This window comes from Lissotriton helveticus, chromosome 5_1 (assembly GCF_964261635.1).
Source record: "Lissotriton helveticus chromosome 5_1, aLisHel1.1, whole genome shotgun sequence".
Taxonomy (NCBI): Eukaryota; Metazoa; Chordata; class Amphibia; order Caudata; family Salamandridae; genus Lissotriton; species Lissotriton helveticus.
Window position 1 is genome coordinate 985,004,620 of NC_136065.1, and position 22,977 is coordinate 985,027,596.

General features: G+C 42.4%; 1 protein-coding gene across 1 annotated transcript in view; it reads left to right on the top strand.

Annotated features, from left to right (window-relative positions):
• C5_1H10orf143 (chromosome 5_1 C10orf143 homolog) overlaps positions 1-18,496 on the top strand; it is a 128,378-nt gene extending 109,882 nt beyond the window's left edge. The window contains exons 3-5 of the mRNA XM_078641145.1: positions 4,195-4,362; positions 4,485-4,550; positions 17,112-18,496. Coding sequence (XP_078497271.1) covers positions 4,195-4,362; positions 4,485-4,550; positions 17,112-17,141 — 264 coding nt within the window. The 3' untranslated portion in view covers positions 17,142-18,496. The remainder of the gene's footprint in view (positions 1-4,194; positions 4,363-4,484; positions 4,551-17,111) is intronic.
• Positions 18,497-22,977: the final 4,481 nt, after the last annotated feature.

The window sequence follows — 22,977 nt, forward strand, 5'->3', positions numbered from 1 at the left end:
CCTTTGGTATGGCTAGGGTATCTATTCTACGTTAAGAAATCTGCGGCTAACAGTCTCTATCAGATGTATGAGTAACTTACCTTCGGTAACGATGTATCTGGTAGAGACGGTTCTAGCTGCAGATTCCTTCATGACTCGCCCTGCCTCCCCGTTCTGCGAGGACCCTTCTTTGGTCTTCTGCACTCGCCTGACTTCGGGTGGTTGTTTTCGGCGAGTGCCTTTTCTTACCCCCTCCCTAGGGGGATGCTAGTCTAGTTGTTTGTGCCATTTCTTCCCTTCTGGTGCTTGGTTGATGATTTTGTGGGTGTTTCTGCGCCCCTGTAACCTGGTCTCCGGTTTGGGGTCTGCTCGTGCTCCTCTTCCTTTCGTTGCTTGCACTTGTGGCCCCTTTGCATTTCTGAGGGTTGAGGTCCCTTGGCCGGGTCTCGACCCTTAGCTCTTTTAAGAGATGTGTCTCCCTGTTGATGTTGTCAGGGGTGAATTGTCGTTTCTCTTCCGTTCTAGCCTTGATGCCTTTCTCTGTTCTGGGCTGTGGTGTAGTGTAGTTCCTATATTCCCAATAGGCTCTGCGCATTGGAATAACATAAACGATAGTTTAGACGTAGGACTGAGGTCGACTAAATCTCTATTGAATATGTTAGACTTAATTATGAATGCCAGCTAGCTCAGAGGTCACTAGAAACTTTCTCGAGTAAACAAGAAGGTGTTAACTTTCCTGAATAGACAAGAAGGGATTAGTTTCTGACAACCGCATAAACATGACAACTTTGCTCCCTCCAGAATAAGGAGTATATCTCCAGAGTCGCGGAAACAATAGATAACTGTTTCACTCAGTCAATCGTGCATGCCTAGTTTCATCAGAAGTGCAGAGAAATAGAGAGACGGGCGTTTTCAATAAAGGTGGTTATTTATTGAACAGTCTTCTTTCTCATGCAAGAGAAGTGAGTTGCCACAATTGCAATACTTGTCATAAAGTAAAGTGCGTACAGTAAAAGGAGTATTATGAAATAATACTGTAAAAGCATGGTACAGTTTCTAAGCCATACCGTGTTTAAAATAGATAAAATATATACACATATAAAATCATTGACTAAACGTACTCAACTGGTGCTTCTAAGATACGCCTACCCCGGTGTACCTAACCTAAGCCTAGTACGTGGAAAGGAGTAAGTGAGCTGCAGTTTAAGTTAAGTTAGTTTTTGCCAAGAATCTGAATCAAGAATTCTCTATGGGTCTAATCAGCTCCGTACCTTGGTTATAGAATGAAGGAGGTCTTGTATCTCGTTCTCATGAATCGATCACCCAGTGACCCGCAAGGGTGACTAGAAACACTGAAGCTGGATTTCTCGGCAGGAGAAAAGACAGCGTTTTTCTCAGTGCGTCAATGGGAGGGTCGGCTTCCTTCGGCACTTGCCACAGCAGGGCGTCGGGCAAGTAGATAGTCGATCTGCTCCAAACCACCGTGTGTTTGCTAGGGCAGCTGTTGGTATATTTATACCTGTAAGGTGCCGAATTTGACATAAGGTTGGACATAAGACGTCACTAAGAACTTACAGTTCTTTCAGGACTCCAGGAGTTCTTGGACAAATCAAAACAGAAGCAGGGGGAATTCCCGGGCTGCTGGAGGCTTGGTTTGTTTAAAGAACGCGTTGTACTTTCTAGGAGTCTATGGGAATAGCCTTGCCGTATTTGGACTGCATTGGCTATGACTAAATATGGATATGATTCTTATGCCTTTATAAGGATATGATTTGTTATAACCACATAAGGGCATAAATCGGAAATATTTAAATAGGGTCCTAGATACGTTCATAACAGTGGTTGCAGACTTTTTTGTCTGCTGTGCAATTTTTCACATGCTTTCTGCCCCTGGGAGGCTGTCAAATTTGTTTGCAGGCTTGCTTGCAGTAGCTGTGCTCTGTTCTTTCCTTCCATGACTTTTGGTGCCAAATTGCCTGGCACTATCTGGATGGTGCGGTTCCACACCTTTCGTTTCTTCCCTTTCTGGTCCAGTATTCTCACAGTTTTTGTTGTGATGGCTACGCGTTGTGGTGCCGAAAAGTTCTCCGAAGAAAACTGACGTAGGCACACCGGGGTGGGACTTGGGTATCCTCGCTGATGTCACGAACGCGGATGTCAGGGCGGAGTCACGTGGTACCGTCCCCCCGGCACGCAGGGATGCTGTGGAAAAAAGTTTTCCGGATCCTGTCTCACGCCTGGGGATAATTCTACATTAAGGAATCTGCGGCTAGAATCGTCTCTACCAGATGCATCGTTACCGAAGGTAAGTAACTCGTACATTAAGCCCCCCACCTCCACTGTGACAGCAATGCTAATTGTGAACCAAGACACCAAAGCGCAAGTAAGTTATGTGCACTCTTTGGGTGGCTTCGGCTCCTATTATATATTAACAACATTATTGTTTATTAAATCAAACCCAGGAGAAGGTTTTGTAAAGCGCACATCCTCAATTCATGTATTTTGAGGTCCTCTTATATGATAGTGAAGAAAAAAAAGGAAGGCAGGTGAAATAAAACTATAACCTTGGATCACACAATTTGTTTAAGTGGGGAACCAGGATTAATAAAAGGTTTTCTGGTTTAACAATTCAGCCACTAGATGTATATGTTTCGCTTCCCCTACACATACTTTACCACCAATTACCCACCCCCCCACCCCACCCTCATCGACGACCTTGCAGACATCAGGACGGCTCCCTGTCACATCACAGACCAAACTTTCCGGCCCCCAGGGAAATGTTTTTGAGAACCTATGTTGTAGAACAAACATTTGCAATGTAATAGGTCTAATATTTATGAGAGTTTAAGCTATTGGCATTGTAAATGACAATGCCTTTTATTTATCGGTTTTGCTAATTAACACCTAAATAAAAGGCATTGGCATTTACAATGCCAATAGCTCAAACTTTTAAATGCGAGACCTATTCAAAGAAGCGGCCGACATTGTCCCGTGTTGCTCGGAAAGTGAAAGCACGCATGGCGTGCTGAAAGTTGCAGGACTGCTTGTTGATCCTGCAGTAGGAGAAACTCATTAAAAAAAGTTGTGCTTACAGACTAAAAAAGACGTACCTTGTAACAACTGAAGTAAAAGGGCCAGTCCTCATGGGAGGTTACAAATGAAGACCAGTAGGTACTAAGGAGGGCCTTTTAAGCCTATTTACGAATCCGGAGCCAGCATTTATGAAGGGCAATGACACGAGCTAATGACAAATATCGACGGAGATTGGGCGGGGCTTCTAAACCATACTCCAATACAGCATGCACTGCCCCGGCTCAACCTAAAAAGGTATGTTTCGATACACTCTTGTCACTGTCACCAATCCCGGAGTTTAGGGTACATGGCTAATCGTAGAAGGTACATATTTAAGGGTGCAAGGTTATGAATACATGGTTAATAATGCAGGCCTAGAGCAGAGAATGCAGGGTTGATGTTATACGATGATGGGTTATGGGTGTAGGGTCCAGAGTATGTTTGTGTATGTGTGTTTATTAACTACATTGCAGATGTTTCTCTGATTTGTCCAAAACTCAACAATATTTTTCTCTTAAGTGCTCCTTTTTAACTTGTGTGTCAGTGTTAAGCGATTTTGGTGACATTTGGACAAGTCCGAGAAACGTCTGCAAAGAAGTGACCTGATAAATGGTTTGTAAAAATTAGCCGTAGACTTGGGTAATTTGTATAATGTGATTGAATATTATTTGTTTTAACTGATTAATCATTCCTATTGAAACCTCCATTAACTAATTCCAGTCAACAATTTGAAAATGTAACTCTTTTGTCAAAGACAAAAATGGTATTTAACATAATTGAATTTCCACTCAAAAGCTGCTTACATGTGTAGTTATTGCCAGTTATTTCAGAGTCGGAACGATTTTGTCTTGAATGACCAGCACGCCACATCATAGTCAGTATTTTGATGTAAAACAAGAATCCCTTCATTGCAAATGTGAAATGTTTTCCTTTTCCTTTGGGCTTTGTATGTGTTAACTTAAAGTGGTTGATTTCCCCCAAGAGTAGAAAAAAAGACGTTAGGTTTGTCGAAAATGGAAGAGGTGCTAACTATAGCACTTGTTTCTAGAACGACTAAAAAAAGCAAATTGAACTATTTACCATTTGATTTTCCTAGTTTAAAAAGCATGCATTTTTACTTATTTATTATTATTCTTTTTTTAGAAAAGACTTTGCAAAGGAGTAGAGTCTGTTCAAAAAGAAAATGGTGGTCATTTCCAGCCTTTAAAGGAGTGCCTTCTAGGTTACTGGGACTTGCAGCTTTCGCCTAGGCAAGAAAACTCTACACAAGACAATATTCTTAGAAACGTAATGGAACAACACAGTTCAGCGGTATGTTGACTATATCAACGATATCATTTTTCGAGGGCATATTTAAAACAAAGGTAATCATGAAAGAGAAAATTGGTTTGGCTTCCACGGGTGAAGTTTTATATCTTTAATTTGTTCACTAGATTTTTCAAAACCATGAAAGCAGCGGTTCTGTCCAGCCGTGCCTAAGATGTATTGCTGGAGAATCTGTAAGTATATTAACCTTCTTACTGTGACAGAGAATATAGACTTGCACTTAAATATTAGATCCATAAAACATAAACTTAATAAAAATTGCAATTACACTTCTCAAGAATAAGGGATGTAAATAAAAAAGATTGATTTCGTCTTTTGCAAGCCTGCTAGCAGAGCGCAAAATGCTCGCTCAGATCTACGGTTAAAAATAATTTGGAAATGTTTTTTAAACTAGATTTAAGTAATCTTTACTTAACGCCATCATAATTTAAAAAATTACTTTTTTGCATAAGTGGAGATACTCTAATTATTCTTATTGTTTTTGGCAAATGTGCTGCTTTTGAGGTGTGAAGTAGCACATCAACTTTTTAAGTATAGAGTGAACCATTGATCCGTGTTGACCTAGTCTGGGCCAATATAATGAAGTGATGTATAGTGAGTGTAAAATGTGCAAGAAAAGTACGAAAACCTCTGTGCGGTCCTAAGACATAGCACAAGTTACTTAGGGGGAAAAAAACATGCCACCGACAACAGAATATTTTAGTTTTGTTTTATTTTTAGAGTTTTATTAAAGCTTAGAATGACGCTATTATCTGAACGCAGAGTGTGCCTAATGACAATGTCAAATAAACATACTTGTTGGCCAGAAAAATTAAGCTATAAAAACATATACCACTTCTAGTCATTGAAAAATATATAATTCCTACTGTTAAATGTGAGTAGTGGAATGTTTCTGGTATTTTAGGAATGTTTTCAGCTTTTTCCTGAAAAATAGCAAAACTAAAGTTGTTTGAATATTTACAAACGTGGAATTTTTGTGAACCTCAGAATTTAATTTATTACATAGTTGATTAAATCTTTGTAGAATAAAAACCTTTTTAGGGGTTCACTGATGCACCAGTCCTTAAACCAACAAAGAAGAGATTGGCACGGAAGCTGGAATATAAAAATAACATGTTTATTAACCTCACATGAGGGAGACTGCGTCAATACGGTACCCTCAGGCCACTGGATGAGGCAGTCCAAGGAATACAGAAACCAGGGGCCTTATATATACATTTGTTGCATAGTCCGCATGAGACCAAGGGGAGATACTGGCACATACAAGAATAGCTATTGACTAATATGGGTATACAAAAGTTGCTTGCTCAACAAAGTGGGAGGGGAGACATTTCTCCTTACATCAGTAAAAACAGCCTGACAGTTATACACTAAGACAGATGCATTTTGGCAGCTACAGGTCTTTCTGAGCATGCACAAGGCTCTGGCTCAGTGCTAAAGGAGTTAACTAACTGATGACTTAAGCAGAATACAAGGGCAGGCAACAGTGAAGAGGGAGAAAGCACATGGCGAGCACATGGCTACTAAAATGGCTGCAAAAAACAAAATGGCTTCATCTGATGCTAACAGCGATGGCAGCTAGTTTCCACATCCTTTGCAAGAGAATTTATGTATTTTTTTTAATTGAAGGAAGAATAAAAAAGATATCGTAGCATGTCAACACGTACAAATATCTAAGTACTCTTTTCATTAAAACCATCTTCCAAATAAGTGCTAGAGTATTAAGCTTCTTGTGGGAAAGTTCTACCCTTATACAAGCACCAGGTGGTGTTAGGGCCGTGGGTAAAATCTTTAAAGCGCGCCTCCCTGTTGCTTGATGGGTACCAAACCCCATATATACACATAATGACGTAAGTATATTGCACAGATATTTAAACTTATTACAGCATGGTACAAATAAGATTAACACATGGCCAAACTGTAGCGCATGGCTGTCAATGCTCTATTGATGCTAACTAACCAAGTCCCTTCGTGCTACTTGTGACCACACCCACATTTCTAGGATACTGTTGCGTTTTTAAAATCTGTTTGATTGTTGTTGAAAATTTCCGAAATTGGCTTTATCATTTGCATCAAAGCAAGCTAAAATTACCAATCAGCATGACCGAACACATCTCTTAACAAATAGCTTGCGCAGTTGGTAGCTTCGGCTATCCAGCAACTTTTTGAAGATCCAAAGTGGAGTAGGTTCTCTTTCATCTTCCCACAGATCCTACAAACCGCATTGTCACCTGGCTTTAGTCAGGGAGGATTGTTATCAAGTGGAGGAAAGTTCTCAAATCTGTATTTCATGAATTGTTTTTTCAAGAGGATAGGGAACCCTGCTTCCAAATATGGTTGTGGGGCTAGTTCTTTGTAGTTCTTTATTTGCATCCAAGTGTGACGCTGCCCTGACAAGTAGGTTTTATCTTCAGGCAGGAATTGAAACACCGTCACTTTCTTTGGAAGCTTCTTAAAGGATGGGACAGTGCACTGGAGATCCCAGAGTATTGTAAAATGTATATTTTCCAGTGACTGTTCCAGATATCTTCTCACACGTGAGTTGGGTGCTGATTTATTTATTTCATGCCATAAGTGCTGTTTTAATGAATTCTCTGAGTTTTACAAATTGTAGCATACTCTTACAAATGCGCGTACTTCCTGGCTACAGCTTGTTTTGTGAGGCCAAATTCCATTCTTATTTGCCCCAGTGATTCATTCGTAGGAAGGGAGAAGATCTATCTGTATATTTTAGTTACTATTAGGTCCAGGACTTTAGTATCCAACCGACCGAGAGCCTCACTACCGGAAATGAGTGTTGGTAGCAGGTTTGCGGACTTAACTGAAAAGGCCGTTTCTCCCAATGTTAAAAGTTATCTGTATAGTTTTCGGAAGGCTGCCATTAAGGCAAGCTTTGGTTTTAAGTTGATATAAATGTGAGTTAAACCAACCTTTATTGTCAAACAGGACCCCTAGATACTTGTTTTGTCACTGTTTCAACCTGGGTACAACCCAAGAGCCATTTTGATGTATTCTTTTTCCTGTCACCCCGTGCCATTTCCTTGAACTTAGTCAGATTTATTTCGAGTCAGTTTTTAGAAGTGTATAGTGTCAGGGCATATATCCGCCTTTGGAGGCCAATATTGGTTTTACTTATTAAGATCAGATCGTAACCATAAAGGAGGCTTGACAACTGTAATGTACCCAGCCATGGGGCATGTGAGTTGACAACATTCAATTGTGAAGTAAAGCCCGCTAAGAGAGGTTAAATCATTTTGGTGCCAATACGCATCTCCGTTTTAAGTCTATATACATGTCGATTTTTTCCATTGTATAACATTGCCAGAAACGATGCGCTCCAGATAAATGTCCCATTGCTGCGTTTTATCCTTATCCAGGTCTTGGTATACAACATTTGTATCTGTTTTAATAAAAGTGGTGGTATTTCCCAGCAAGCTAACTTTGCCCATAGATTTTTTCATACTTCTATGTCAAAAGCAGCTTTAAAGTCCACAAACCAAATATAGAGAGATGTATGATTTCTCAGCTGTTGATCCTTGATAAGGGTAAGTGCTAAGATGTTCGTGGCGGTACCTACCCCCTGGCAGGATTTTGGGGATTCTTATAGTGCCTCTAAAAGTTGTGTTACTAATTTGGTTTTCTTTAAAGCTTGGGGCCTCCAAGTGTGGAAATTTCTCTTCTAGACATATTACAATACTCAGCAATTAAACCGTTTTGTTCATATGAGTAGATTTGTTCACAGCTGGTCAGGCAAGCTACTTAATCCAAGTTTCTAGTGGGAACTTTTGCAGCTGTAATGCATCTTGTAGTTGCATAGAGGTAAACCCACAGTGGCTCAGGAAAGTCCTTAGAAATGCCTATCCACAGCTTATGCTGCAGTCCACCCGTGACTGGACCAATAATGTACAATTATTCGAAAATAAAGGTTTCTCTTGTTGCAGAAGGAGGAGTTGATGATTCACAAAGTTAATGTTGTTGACGTGCTTTAACCTTTTTTTCAAAGGCCCAAATCAATTGTGTGTACTAACTAACCACACAGACATGATAAAGTACCATGAAACAAACTTTCTTCTCCCCAAGATTATTTTCTTCCTAACAATTATTGCAAGTTGTAAGATAAATTCTGTCTTGATCTATTCAGTTTTGATTAGTGTTGAGTATTATACAAAAACGCTGAGTATGAACACATCATTATCTCTTTGGTAGCACCTATAAACTCTGCCGTAGATGCTCTGAAATGTCGTTCTTATTTACAGTGGTCAGTCGGTTCTTCCAATGAGTCCATTGACCCAATAAAACAAACTTATAAAATAGGGTCTTATCACAGCACAATGGCCGTTTTGAGTGGATCTTAGTGTTCTGTTAATGGATTGCTAGAAAAGATACTGCCAACTTTGGCTCCAATTTTATATGAGAAAAATGTGATGTTTTGCCAAAGTCTGGGTTTCACAATGAGGCCAGCTCAAGCTCTTTTCACAATGCACAGAGCATTGTCCACCCCCCAAAAAAGAATGCCTATGATACAGACTATATGACCACTACAGTTTCCTTGATCTAGGTCTAAGATATGTGGTCACCTCACTTCTAGTGTACAAAGAAGGCTTTTGCTTTGATCACTGTAATCACAGGTGTATAAGGTTCACCTTGAGGTCCAAAAGAGAAGTTGCTGTATTTCAGATGCCTACTGGGAAAAAGAAAGTTCCTTGAATCCCACTACGCACCATATACAAAAATACTTTTTGTGTGTGTACATTCATCTATTTTTTTGACACAGTGATCCATTAGTACCTTCAGATTTCTCCCTTTTACAAATTCCTCTAACATACCTCCCTTTTATTCCTTATGTTTTCTTTTTTTCTTTTTTGCGTGCATTGATAATTTGCTACCTCATATGAGGTAGGGAAACAACGGTGCCCTGGGGGATGGGGTCCCAAGGACACAGTCACAGAGCCGGTCCCTGGAGATGTGAGCGTTCCCTGGAGCCATACCATGGCTCAGGGAGGGGGAGCTGCATGCCCCCCTCTAAATTTACTACATTGGCCCCGGGGATGGGTGCCGGAGGCCAGAAAGGGGCCTGGGGAGGGAGGGCCCCTTTCTAAAATATGGCCATATTCTGTCTTCCAATTGATCTCTATGTCTGCATATATCACAACGGATGTATGACGTTACAACTCATACTTTTACAACGCATGCCATTACAACGAATTTTTTACAACGCAAAAACTTTTACAACGCATGTATTTACAACGCATGTTTTTACAACGCAGGTACCTTTACAACGCATACCATTACAACGTAAGTATTGGTAAGTATATATTATTTTTTTTTAATTTAAAATAATTGAAAATAATATAATTTAATTTAATTTTATTTAATTGATTTAATTTAAATTTTATTTTATTTTTACCTTATACCCCTGTACCCCAAAAACCCAAAACTGACCCTGAACCCTAAAAATACCCCTGTACCCCAAAAACCCAAAACTGACCCTGAACCCTAAAAATACCCCTGTACCCCAAAAACCCAAAACTGACCCTGAACCCTAAAAATACCCCTTTACCCAAAAACCCCAAACTGACCCTGAACCCTAAAAATACCCCTTTACCCAAAAACTGAAAACTGACCCTGAACCCTAAAAATACCCCTTTACCCAAAAACTGAAAACTGACCCTGAACCCTAAAAATACCCCTTTACCCAAAAACTGAAAACTGACCCTGAACCCTAAAAATACCCCTTTACCCAAAAACTGACACTGAACCCTAAAAATACCCCTTTACCCAAAACCCGAAAACTGACCCTGAACCCTAAAAATACCCCTTTACCCAAAAACTGAAAACTGACCCTGAACCCTAAAAATACCCCTTTACCCAAAAACTAAAAACTGACCCTAAACCCTAAAAATGCCCCTTTACCCAAAAACTGAAAACTGACCCTGAACCCTAAAAATACCCCTTTACCCAAAAACTGAAAACTGACCCTGAACCCTAAACATACCCCTTTACCCAAAAACTGAAAACTGACCCTGAACCCTAAAAATACCCCTTTACCCAAAAACTGAAAACTGACCCTGAACCCTAAAAATGCCCCTTTACCCAAAAACTGAAAACTGACCCTGAACCCTAAAAATGCCCCTTTACCCAAAAACTGAAAACTGACCCTGAACCCTAAAAATACCCCTTAAAAAACCCAAACATATAAAATTTAAAATATAATTATATACTTACCAATACTTACGTTGTAATGGTATGCGTTGTAAAGGTACCTGCGTTGTAAATACATGCGTTGTAAATACATGCGTTGTATGGTTTTTGCGTTGTAAAAGTTTCGTTGTAATGGTAGTGCGTTGTAAAAGTTGCGTTGTAATGGTTGTTTCCCATCACAACAGCTCCACTCCAATGTCTGATATTTGACTCCATGGGAAGAGCAGAAAATCCAGCGGCCAGCGCATGCAATTCAATAACATCTTTTCAACAGTGCTCCAAACGAGGCCATGGCTGAACAGAGTTGACCGTGAAGCTGGCAGAGCAGAGGATGTGGTCTAACGGCTAGAGCTGTTGACCTCAAAGCTGGAGAACCAGGTTCAGGTCTTGGCAGGGACGCTCAACATCCTGTGATTCTTGGCAAATAATGTAATCTCCCAATGCCTAACAAAATGAATGTGTCTGTCTGTAATGCAACTGGTGCTCTTGTAAAGCTCTCTGATACCTTTGGGTCGTGTTTGCGCTATATAAAACTTCAAAATAGATCAGCGTGCAAGATGCTCACTCCAAATCTGCAGTAATGACACAACGTTTTCTTCCAAAGAGTAACTCCCTGTGTGTTTTGGCCTACACAGGATAATTAACCTGTTCGATGCTAATGACAAGGCCAGCTCGTCATGAGGCACGGCTGAGCTGTGCTTATTACGAGCAGGCCTTGTCATGAACAATGGTATTCTAAGAATGTTAGCGCAGGAGGGGCAAACCCCTTAGCAGCCAAGGTGTTAAGAAAAACGCTTTCTGGAATCCCCTTTTTCTCACCCCCACTTGACGGATCACCCAAAATTTTATAGGAGAGAGCTGAGATGGGTGAAATTTTTTTCATGAAGATTCGTCAAACAGCCCTAAAGTAATTAGCGCACAAAAAACGCTTTTTCTATGGAAACTCTAACCTAACTAGAATTACACAATCTCAACCAACACTGTGTGATCTATATGTATTATGCTTTTATAGCATGCTTGTGTTCATTATTCTTTACTCCTTGTATGTTAGTTGTTGCGGATATAATCAATACTACTATTGCTGCATGTATTATTTACCTGGTTATTATACAATAAATATGTATAGTATATAAACTGTATGCCGTGTGTGTCTGTCTGTCAGTCAAGTATGGTGATGGACCACTTGGAACTGGCAGACTCCTGTTTAGTGTCTGGCAGCACTGATTGCATATCCCAAAATGGGCCTTACCTCTCGTGTAATGTATGGGAAGGCTTTTGGGACCCACTTTCCGCTCCACACTACTAGAGGGCATGCCTTTATTGTCTGGGACCAACAGAAATCTTCCTGTTGGGACATTGCATTTTTACGCATTGTGTTGTACTTTCAATTTTGATATGTTGCTTCTAGTTAGGAGTGGTTGAAATGTGTGTCCTGTTTTCCATGCATAAGATGCCTTATTTTCCCGAACATCTCTCAAATTATGCTTTGCCTGTTCTCTGTGTGGAAAAAAAAATATGCCAGAAAGAGTAAATCGAGGATCCCAGGACAGTGGGTGGTTGTCTACATAATTTAAATGGGAGAGGGGAGAGGATGTGGCCGAACGGGCTAAGGAGGTCTATTTCAAATCTGGGAAACCGGGTTTGAGTCATGGCAATGACGCTCAACATCCGGTGATTCTGGGCAAATCACTTAATCTCCTCGTGCCTAACAAAAACACGTGTCCTTGTGTAACATAACTGGTGCTCATGTAAAGCGCTCTGATACCCGATACTCTGGGTCAAATTTGTGCTATATAAAATTCGGAGGAAAACAAATTAGTACACCCCATAAAAAATATTTTGCAAGCCTACAGTGGCATTGTGTTCATTGTAAGTTTTTTTCCCCTTGTGTTACCTTTTTGTTTTGACGTTAGATTTATTGCATGGTGTAGGAGAGTAGGATCTGCTTACTATGGTTACGCCCACTTTTTGCTGATCTTTCACTGTTTTTCTACTTTAGTCTGGCTGGGGCCCTGCTATCCAGGACCCCAGCCTAGCTGCTTCCTCTCTAAATTGATTGCAAGTACTTTTGGTACACTCCAGTTTGGTTCCTGGGATAACCTTGTTAGTCGCTAGTATATGGTACACCAGGTACTAAGGGCATTGGTACCCCAGAGGCCTACCTTGGGCTGCAGCATGTGTTATGCCACCCCTGGGAAGCCTTCCAAAATGACACCACAGGAATGCTACTCCCAGACAGGCCATAGTGGATTGGGGCTGGGTGGGTGCACTCCAAGAGTGCGTTGAAGTCTGCACTGGGGGCACATTTGGTGTCCCTGTGCATTGCCCAGTTCAAACTGGTTGCAGGGGCTACTAGCCAATGCCCTGGTGCGAAACTGGACAAAGGAAATGGGTGTAGCCACCCCTCATTCCAGACCCTCCCACAGGGGGGTCCCCAGAGTTAATCCAACCCCTTTCTTAGGTATAAGCAAGGAACCCCTGGCAACAGGACTTTAGATTACACCTGGACGAAACTCTGCTACAGAAATCCCGAAACTTCGACGCTCTACTCAAGACTAGAGGACGGAAGAATCTCTCTTGGTGCCTGCCTAGCAGGGAAGTCACTCCTTGACCACAAGAGAGATTCTTCCGTCCTCTAGTCTTCAGTAGAGCGTCAAAGTATTTGCAGCCCAGGAAGAGGATTTCCAGACTTCTCAGAGGCCGACCTGAGTCCCCAGCAAAGCTGAGACCCGCAGCCCTCGTGAGTGACGTGGAACAGGAACTTCTGGACACCATGCACATTTGCAAGTGCCTTGGCTTCTCGACGTCTCTTGAAGCTGTGCTTTGGGTTACTTGTAGCCCAAGCCCCGAGCACCTTTTGCACCGAAGATTGTGGGCCTACACTCTACGAGTGTTCCGTGAGCCCGCTTCTTGCATTTCCGCTCGAGGCCCCTTCACGATCCCTGGTCCGTTGACTGGTGGGTCTCTGTGAAGAGCACTCTGATTTTCCTTGGGCTTCCGTGGTTGCTCTAGACGTGCCCTGACTCCCCACAGCGTGGTGAGTCCTTCGAACCTTGCTGGTCCACACCGAAGCATCTTTCTCCTTTCTGCGTGGGTTGCTGTTGCCAAGGCTTGTTGGGTCCACTCCGGACACCGCAGCACTCTACATCCTTCGTGGGACAGCTCGATTCCAGATCCTGGTTGTCGTCGACGCCTCCTGGATCTTGTGGCTGAAGAGTCAAGCTTCACCTCTTTCACCTATAATCACCCGACATTGGTGGGTATTCGTCTCTTGTGCCCCTGGTCACTGGCAAGTGACCCAGACTCTGTCCCCTCTGCTTTCAGGTTCTTCAATTCAGGCTTGGATCGCACCGGACACTTTCCTCTTCGACGGCAGCAGCACTTTGCAGCAGATCTCCATTGAAAACGACGATGATTCCCGACACCAAAAGACACCCTAGCACCCGGTTCCCTGGGTGAGGTAACTAGAGTACTCTGGTGCTCCCGTGGGTGTTGGCCCTAGAACCCCTTAAGTCTAAAGGGGTTTGCTCAAGTCCTCTCCTAAGTGTCCTTAATCTTTAAATTTCCAACCTCGACTTTCCACTTTGAAGTTAACGGAGATTCGCGGCTGTGTTCAGACACTGCACGCATCCCCCGTGGATCCCCTGTGTCACTACCATGGGTGGTTCCTTGTGGCCCCAGCACTTCTACAGGCTCTAGGCCTTATGTTTAGTCAAGTCGTGATTCTTACACCACTTTCTTAATATATGGTTTGGTACGCCCCTAGGGCTCAATGTATATTGTGCTAGTTTACTGTGTGCTATTAAGTTGATATGCATGTGCTTTGACCTCTAGCCTCATAAAGAGACTAGGAGGGTATGTTTAGAATAAATACATATATTTTATATATATATACCTGGTTTGGTTCTCCTTTCATTTGGTCATTCATGAGATTATAGACTGGTAAAACAAGCTGCTTTACATTCCTTCAAGACTTAGCCTGAAGGCTGCTCTCCATAGCTAGCACTAGGATAGCTTTCAATAAGGTTATCTTTAACCCATCACCTCTAAGGGGTTGTTTGGACTGGTGCAATGTGCCTACTATAAATAGTGGACAGCAAATGCCAAGCCAACTTCTCACACATGGAACTTATATTAAATATTGAGATAAAATGTTCATATTAAATGTAGCTATTTTGAAACTTTTGAAAGTGTTTTTTTTAGATTCAGTAAACTCTTTTGGGACGTGGTATGCATTAGGAATAGGCAAATCAGCAATACACTATTTGGGGATATATAAGACACTAGGAGGAAACCAATCAGCTTTTAGTTTGCCATCTTTTAGTTTGAGCTTGGGCACCTGGATACATTTATCCACTGAGAGCTGGCATACTCTGTGTTGGACCTGGGTGTCTCCAGATCACAAAGGGTAGCCTGACACAGAGGAGGAAGGTCTAATCTAGAGGCAATAATGTTAAGCTTGCGTCACACCCTCACAATAACTCAGCGTCCATCCACCAAAAATAATGACACTACACCGTAGTTTTTATAAAAGTAGAAAAGCTTTATCTTTCCTTAAGTTAGTTTTGTAGTTGCACGCAATTTTTCAAATCAATATCTAGACTGTTTTCCTGTACTTGTAACCATTTGTGAAGGCATAGGTACACAATTCAAGAACAATTCTTCCTTTGCGCTTTTAGATTGACATGACAGAAATTCTCCATAAAAATCATTACATTTCCTAAAAGGAAAGAAGTTAGATTCAGAGGTTCTTTAGTTACAGTAATACTCTGAAAAGAAAGGATTTTATCAGCGAACTGCCTAGCATGCTAACTGTGAGTCAAGAAAGAACACCATTACATTTCCTCAATACATTCTCTACTCCTTCGTTTGAGGTCAATGATCAATTTCCCCTTCCACTCAGGCTTTTGAAATTCTTAAGGGATTCACCCCCCTTTAAAGAGGCAACACTCAATTCAGTCAATCACTAGGAGGAGAAGTTTGTCTAGTCAGTGTAAAAATGACTTCTTGTGTCTTTCAGCGTATGCCTCAACTCCCCTCGAGGGTCGTTTGGAGCATTAGACTCAAGATAGCCGATAACCCCTTGGTATGGCTCCTGAGCGCTCAGTTCAGTTAGATTTCCCGATTTCAGCCGGGAAAGGGAAGGAAACAGGCTGATCCACACTCTGGTCAATCGGAGACCCAAGAGCGCTGTCGGGCCTCTTACAAGCCCAATTCCCCACCTTACTTAAAGTTAGAGGCAGCAATGAAGGTCCAGTGAGCTCCGTGGGCGGTGTTTCCGAGCTCCCGCGTTCGTCGTTCTCCTCGGCTGAGAGGGCCCTTTGCGGCTGGCACACGGAAGGTGATCTCTGCGGTCTTCTATTGGCAAAGCCGACTCCTGGTGTCCCCTCCCTTTCGTTTGCCGAGGAGTAGGGAACCTCCTACGAGTTCGTCCAGCCTCCTTGCGCTCTTTCCTGACCGTGCTGGGCGGGACTTCATTCATTCTCGCCACTGCCTTCCTGACAGTGAGCGCGGCAACTTCCCTCTCCGCGCCGATCACCCACTGTGGGACAGACGTTCCGGTGGTTGGCGGCCCCCTCTCCCCTTCCTCCACTTCTACCAGTCCTGGCAACAGGACCACAGCAAGTCCGGCAGCACCACCAGGTACACGCTACGCTAGCCGGGGCTGTGGCAGTCGGGGGGGGGGGGGGCAAGTTCTGAGGAGCGATGACAGGATGGAAGGAGTTCGGGTTTCCGATGACTCCTGTGGCAATCAGTCAAGAACAAGTGGGTGAGGAACGGAGATTAGCCTCAGTTCCCTTCAGGGAAAGTTAGTTCACACCACTCCTCCTGTCGGCTGGTATGCCCTGACACCCTGACAGCAGATTTTCTCTCAAGGGGGCATTAACGGGGGATAGATGGATTTACTTCCAGTCGAGGTCAGTAGGGCTAGATCCACATACAGGGGGTAATGTCCGTCATGAGGAATCAGCAGCCCCAAGGGGTAGTCAAAATCCTCCCACAAGGCACTAACCTCCCTGCCCAGTAGCCTAAACTCCTCACTGCACTCCCACTCCGACACTGATTCTAAAAATGGCCGCCCTAGTACTGACCCTTTTATAGGCTAACCTCAGGCTTCCAGAACCAGCTGGAAGGTTCTGGAGTTCTCCTATGTTGTTCTATGGGTCTATTCCTTGAGGTAACAGTTATGGCAGTTATAAGCCACCATTTTGTGAAACTAAATTCGCCCTCAGAAAAAGAGGGATTTCTAGGCTTATGTGGACTTTAGGGTCAAGGAGCACCTGACCCCCTAGGACAACACCAAAAAGTTTAAGTGGACATAAAGAATGAAAGTTTTATGAGGGGCAAAAAGGGGACAAAAATAAATAAATGACAGGAGGGACCACCCAAAGGGCAGACAGGTCTAACACTCTGCACAATACACTGCCGAATAATGCTCTGTTTAAAATGTGAATGTTCTGCATGTTAACAGTAGTTGGATTGGAATTTTTAGTCTCTGCATATATTTAGAATGTGAAACTTTGTCGTTGCAGGGTCACATCAACCACATCTTGGGACTGTAGAGGATTGGAATGGGCATCATGATCATCCTGTATTGTGTCTGGAACACACAGATTATTGGCATTGCAACATTGTTACAAAGTGCCTTATTCAAACTAGTTTGTGTAACGTATATATTACAGAACTCCAGTTTCTGCTACCTAACCATTTCTCAATTAGACAACAAATTCTACCAGTGCTTTAGCCTACCTCCAGTCAAATAAGATGTCTTAAAATTGTAGCTTTGAAGCTGAAATATGGGAGTGAATACGTAGTTAATGCTAAATGTGCTTTGTTTGCAGCCTACTGTATAGGAATGATCCTGCACTACACTAGCCTTAAAACTAGCGGTAGGCGAAACTCTTGGAGTTTCACCCGGTGGAATTCGGCTGAGTTACAGAAAAACTCTGCGAAATTCTGCCAACAGGTGGAAATATGAGGCTCGCGCTTTAATTTGACACCAGCTGCACTGAAAATCTGTGCGAATAACTCTGTGTTGTGCAAGAGCATACAGCCATTCGAGTTGATATTGCTCTCGTTCGAGTAGAGAATCAACTTGTGCAGCAGACCTTTGACGGCGACCACTTGTGAACGCTGGTGACCCCCTGCATTAGAAAATCGCACTAGGGGATGCCAAACATGCTCTCGCCGACTCACATATTTTGGATCCTCGTGGGAGAAAAATTCTGCTACACAGCGATTGGCGGGTTTGTTAAAAAGTAACTCGGAGCGACCAAAATTCAGCCATTTCCGCGAGTGGAACATTCTACCCATCCCTACTTAAAACACATGGAATGTTAAACAATAAAAAGCCTAGTTCTATATTGCACTGTTAAACCTGTATATAGCACTTCTAAGTGTATTCCAATTTACTTTATGACTACATTGTCACACATAATCGTTTTTATAATAATGAATTCACAAAAGTATCTTTATTTTTTAATGTTCTACTTCTTTTAAACATTTCTAAAATTGTTTAACATTCAGTTTTTTTAAGCATGTGTAAAATAAATCGGATCATTTAAATGTTCTTTTTATATGAAGACTGTAAAACATGTAGAACTCATTGTCTCTATGCTTTTTCTAAAACGGGCCAGTTAAAGTATTTTTTTTTTAAATTATAGATCTATAGAGCTGTCTTACCTGAGAAGAAAGGTTGGTTCCTAGATGTGTATTTTGTACCGAACATAGTTATATTAGATTAGTTTTGTTGGATTATGGAATAATGTCAAACAATTTTGAAAATGCTTTGGTCATGCTTTACAGTATAAACATTTCAACTACATTTTTAGTCTGCCTTTCCCTTTACAATTAACCTTATTTGATATACAGAATACCGATTTATGCAGCTTTTTAATAAAACAACTTTTATTCTGTTGCTTTTTGTAGAACGAGTGTCTAATACAGTTAGAATGTTTTAAAGTCTATTTGAAGAATGAATATCACTGCTTAATCTACTAAATATGACTGACTGTATTTCCCTTGCCATAGCACCCCTCTTAGAATTTCTCAGACAAAAAATCTATTTGTCTGACATAACTGCGGGGAATTGTTGAGTTCTTCTTTAGGAAGGAACAAAGGGAGCTTAGTTGTATTTCAGCGCCAACGTGTTTTGTTGCAAAAAATATTATCAATCGAGCAGTCCTTTAGTAATGCTTTTCTTGCAATCCGTCTGAGTGAGGTTACTCTGCAAAACGGACTCTCATCCCACCCATATAATTACTTTGCAAAATCTTCTCCAATTCAAATAGGAAGCAAGAGTAGTTCTTATAGAATTTGTTGATGATAAATTACTGACCTCATGGTGTTAAGTGATTATTGTGCTGCGCTCACAGACCAGGTCATATTTTGTCGAAGCTAAGACCTAGTGTTGCCTTCTGCTGCCCTGAAGTAATGGATAGGTACAGGGAACATCTTTAACCCCTTTGCTGCAGCGGCAATTTCGCCGCAGCGCTAGGGGGGCCGCGCGTCGCTCCCATGCTCGTGACGGAACCGCTCCGTTACGAGCCTCGGGTGCGCTGTGCTTGTGACGGAGCGGTTCCGTCACCGCCTCGCCCGCTCAATAGAACGCACCGCGCAGGCGCAAAATCATCGGCGCTCTGAGTGGGCCGTGACTGAATCGCTCCGTCACCAGCACAGCGCGACCGAGGCTCGTGACGGAGCGGTTCCGTCACGAGCATGGGAGGGGTTAAGAAAAGTGAATCAAGTATTAGAAAGTAAGAGCAACAATCTGAAGGTCAGGAAAGAACCCTAGGCAAGTGTTAGGTCTGTGTTGAATCAAATTTTCTTGAAAATAGGTAGAGAGGAGAGAGCATGCACCAGCCAGTGGTATCCAGAAGGAGCAACAAACTGAAGAGTCTTCAAGCAGTGCTGCGAAACACAGAACGTTCTCATTGGCATATTTTGTAGTATCAATGGTATGGAGAGAGGTAGGCGGTTCAACTGAAGACACCAATTCCATAGTAAAACGTGTACTACACCATAGAATCCAAGAATGCAGCAGAAAGAAAGAATATGAAGACGTTTGCTGCCAAGGCTGTAGGAATAGAAGCCACCCAAGACGATCTAAGAAATGGGAGAATTGGGGAGAAAGTGGGGCCCACTGTTCTTGAAACCCATGCACTCGTGTGTTACATGCTCTCTTGTAAGATTATGCATTAGAGCGAGAGAACTGCAGTATGCCACGTCCTGCTCTTGCATTTCTCTTTGTTGTTTTTTTTTTGCTGGAACTTGAGAGCGCCTCAGACAGTCAATTGAAGTGCCCCCACTTGCTCCTAGCCAGGAACTGCGCACATAGAAATATGGGTAAACTTTTCCTACCCATGTGCTGCAAGGGAAAATAATGGGCTTGTGGTGTCGCAAGACAGCAGATAAGTGCTGCAGGGAAACCTATATTTATAAAATACACAAGCTGATGATGACTATGCCAAAATGTTTGCACATCCTAGGTCGAACAAAAATGTAGGAAAATCGATATACAAAGTCAAAACACAATGAAGGTTGGTTCTCATCTATTAAATACACCCTGCCACGTAGAGTGCAGTGGCCAGAACTGGAAGAACCCCAGTTCGACAGACATATGAACAAAGAAGTCCAAAATCATGAAATGTTATCAGCAAAGATGTTTTGCGAGATTGTAGTTGTGTTTTTCATGATTTATTCTTTCCACAGTTCACATTCCTTGCATCAAACTGAATATCCAGTAACATCTAGGCTTGATTACGGTAATGCACTGCACTTGGGCCTGCCTGACTTTCTGATTAGTAAATTGCAGGTGATCCAATACGCAGCTACCCGGACTCTTCTCAGTCTGCCTTTGAGAATACACGTTTCCTCTTATTTCAGGGAAATTCACTGGCTTCCCATAAGGAAGATACTTATTTTTAAGACCCTGCTTCTAGTACGTAGCTCTCTCCATCATTCTGGTGCTATTTATCTTAGATCAAGGATCTGCTTTTATGTTCCATCCAGATGCCTGCTCTCCAACAACCTTTTTTTGCCAAAATTCTCAGGAACTGGTGTTCCAGGACGGCAGGCCTTTTTAGTTTTCAGTACCTTTATCATGGAACAAACTCCCTTTGGATTTTGGGAACATTTCAGCCGCCTCCCAGTTCCAAAAGAAATTGAAAACTTGGCTTTTTAATTAAAACTAATAGTCATGTCCCTCGGCTAGCTTCACACAAGGATGCATAGCGCCAGGGCACTCCCCGAAGTAATAGTGCGCTTTACAAATGGCCATTACATTACAAAAAACGAATGGATAAAAAGGACTGACTTAAAGCCTCTCTGAGACTCTGATTCCGAGTTGTGTGGTACTGGGTCAGCAGTAAATTTGAATAAGATTTTACTGTAAATGACAATGCCTTTTATTTATCTTTTGATTTTTGAAACATAAATAAAACGTATTGTTATTTACAATGCCAATAGCTTAACTGCCTAACCGCGGCGGCAATTCCGCCGTAGTGCGGTGGTTTGATTGAGTGGGTGGGGCCGTGGCAGCCAATGGACGTGTGCAGCACTACAGAGGTAGTGCTCGCGACGGCCGTTGGCCGATGGGCGCATCAAAAGGGTTAAACTCGTGCAAATGCGAGACCTATTGCATTGCAATTCTTGTTCCTTTGTGCCACTGTCTGTCTCCTCCTCTTTAAGTTTTCAGTCTTTGTACTCTGTGTTCGTCTCTTTCCTCTGCCTTCTAATCTTCCTTTTCATATCTTTCTGACTTTCTCGTCTTTCTCTGCGCTAAACTTGCGTCTACTATTTCTCTTTCTACTAGCTCTCTTCAGTCTTTCCTCTGCCCATCTTTCAGTCGCTTCACTGCTGCTCCTCTTTTTTGTTCTTTTAGTTTTCTTATATTCTGTTTTTCTTTTCTGGATATCCTTGTTTTTCACGCCTCCTTTTCTTTTAAGTGCTCCCCTCTCCTCAGCTTGTACTGGACTGTCCATCCATGATCTGTCCAAATGTCTATCCCCTGGAGTTCTCCCAAACTGTAAGCAAATGTTCTTTGTCTTGTGATTCCTCTCCTGCATGACCCTTCCTTTAAAATCTGGCTTTCTAGCTCCCTCTTTCTCTCCTCGTGCTTCACCCCTCCATTCGCTCTCTTTATATCCAGCACTGTTTTATGTCGCAGCGCGTGGCACACTTTCCTCTCCAGGAGGAGCTGTGATTTAGCAGAATAAAAACGAGGAATCAATGAGCCCCTATTAGGGGTTTATCTAAGGCGACTTCACAGTACAAGCACCTATCATTGCTTGTAGAAGGAACTTTTAGTTCTGCTGCACACCGAGGTTATCGTAATAACATGCTAATGCCGAGAAAGGAATGAGAAAGTACATCAAGAAAATGCATTAGAAGAATTGGAAAAGTGGTATGGCTGCCTCAAAAACCTAACTTTAACAGCACACAACGTTAATTTTCTTTAGCTTTTGATGTATGTTGTTGCCCCAGCACTTTCTGTACTCGTGGGGTTATATCTGCTGCTAACATGTTAAGCTTATCCATGGTGTTTATCAGGGCACGAGTCGGGGATCTACGCAGGTGGACGGCGTCCCCCCACTTCTTTCACAGGGTGGATGCCGTCCACCCTGCCAAGAAATGTGGCCCCATTGAAAAAGAGGCTGAATTTGTCCTGGTGTAATTTCCAAACACCCGGACACATTCAGCAGCGCCTGCACGTTGTCTGCTTTCGATCACAACAACGTGCTGGCGGGCACTGGGCTCTCTTATTTCTCACTCCTGCTGGGCCCTTAACAAAGGCTGAGTCTTAGGGGTCATCAGGCCTTCTTTTGTTGGAGTTTCCTGGCTGGCAGCAGTCAGGAGCCTCACACCTGATACAAATGCAGCAGAGGGGAAACAAAGGCTCACACCTTGTTAGCACGTCACACATACTTCGGACAGGCAGCTTTTCACTTTGTTCAGGCTCTGTTTACGAGATTTTTAATGCCCTGTTAGAACATCAGATGTGTTGATCTTTCCCAGTATTTGCACAAAATAAATAGCATTTACATACGCTTACTACCCTTAAGGAGGCGTTGTAATAATTTAAATATCACTATTTCTTTTAAAGCACTATGGCTATAGAAAGCTTAACGCTGACAAAAGGTAACATTATGTTATGTGTAGCATACACAAGTGTGAATCTTCAGCCTAAATCAGGAAGGTTTGCAAGTATACTCGAAATGTGCTCAAATGTACTCATGATAAACCTGTGATGTCACATGCAGTGATGTGACACACTGCTATGCCACGCGCTGCAATGCCACTTGCATACTGATTAACTAGGTTCGTACCCCTACTTCTTTTTTTAAGACTTGTGCCCTGCGTGTTTATTAAACTAACTTAGCTTCTCAGTCAGGAAAGAGC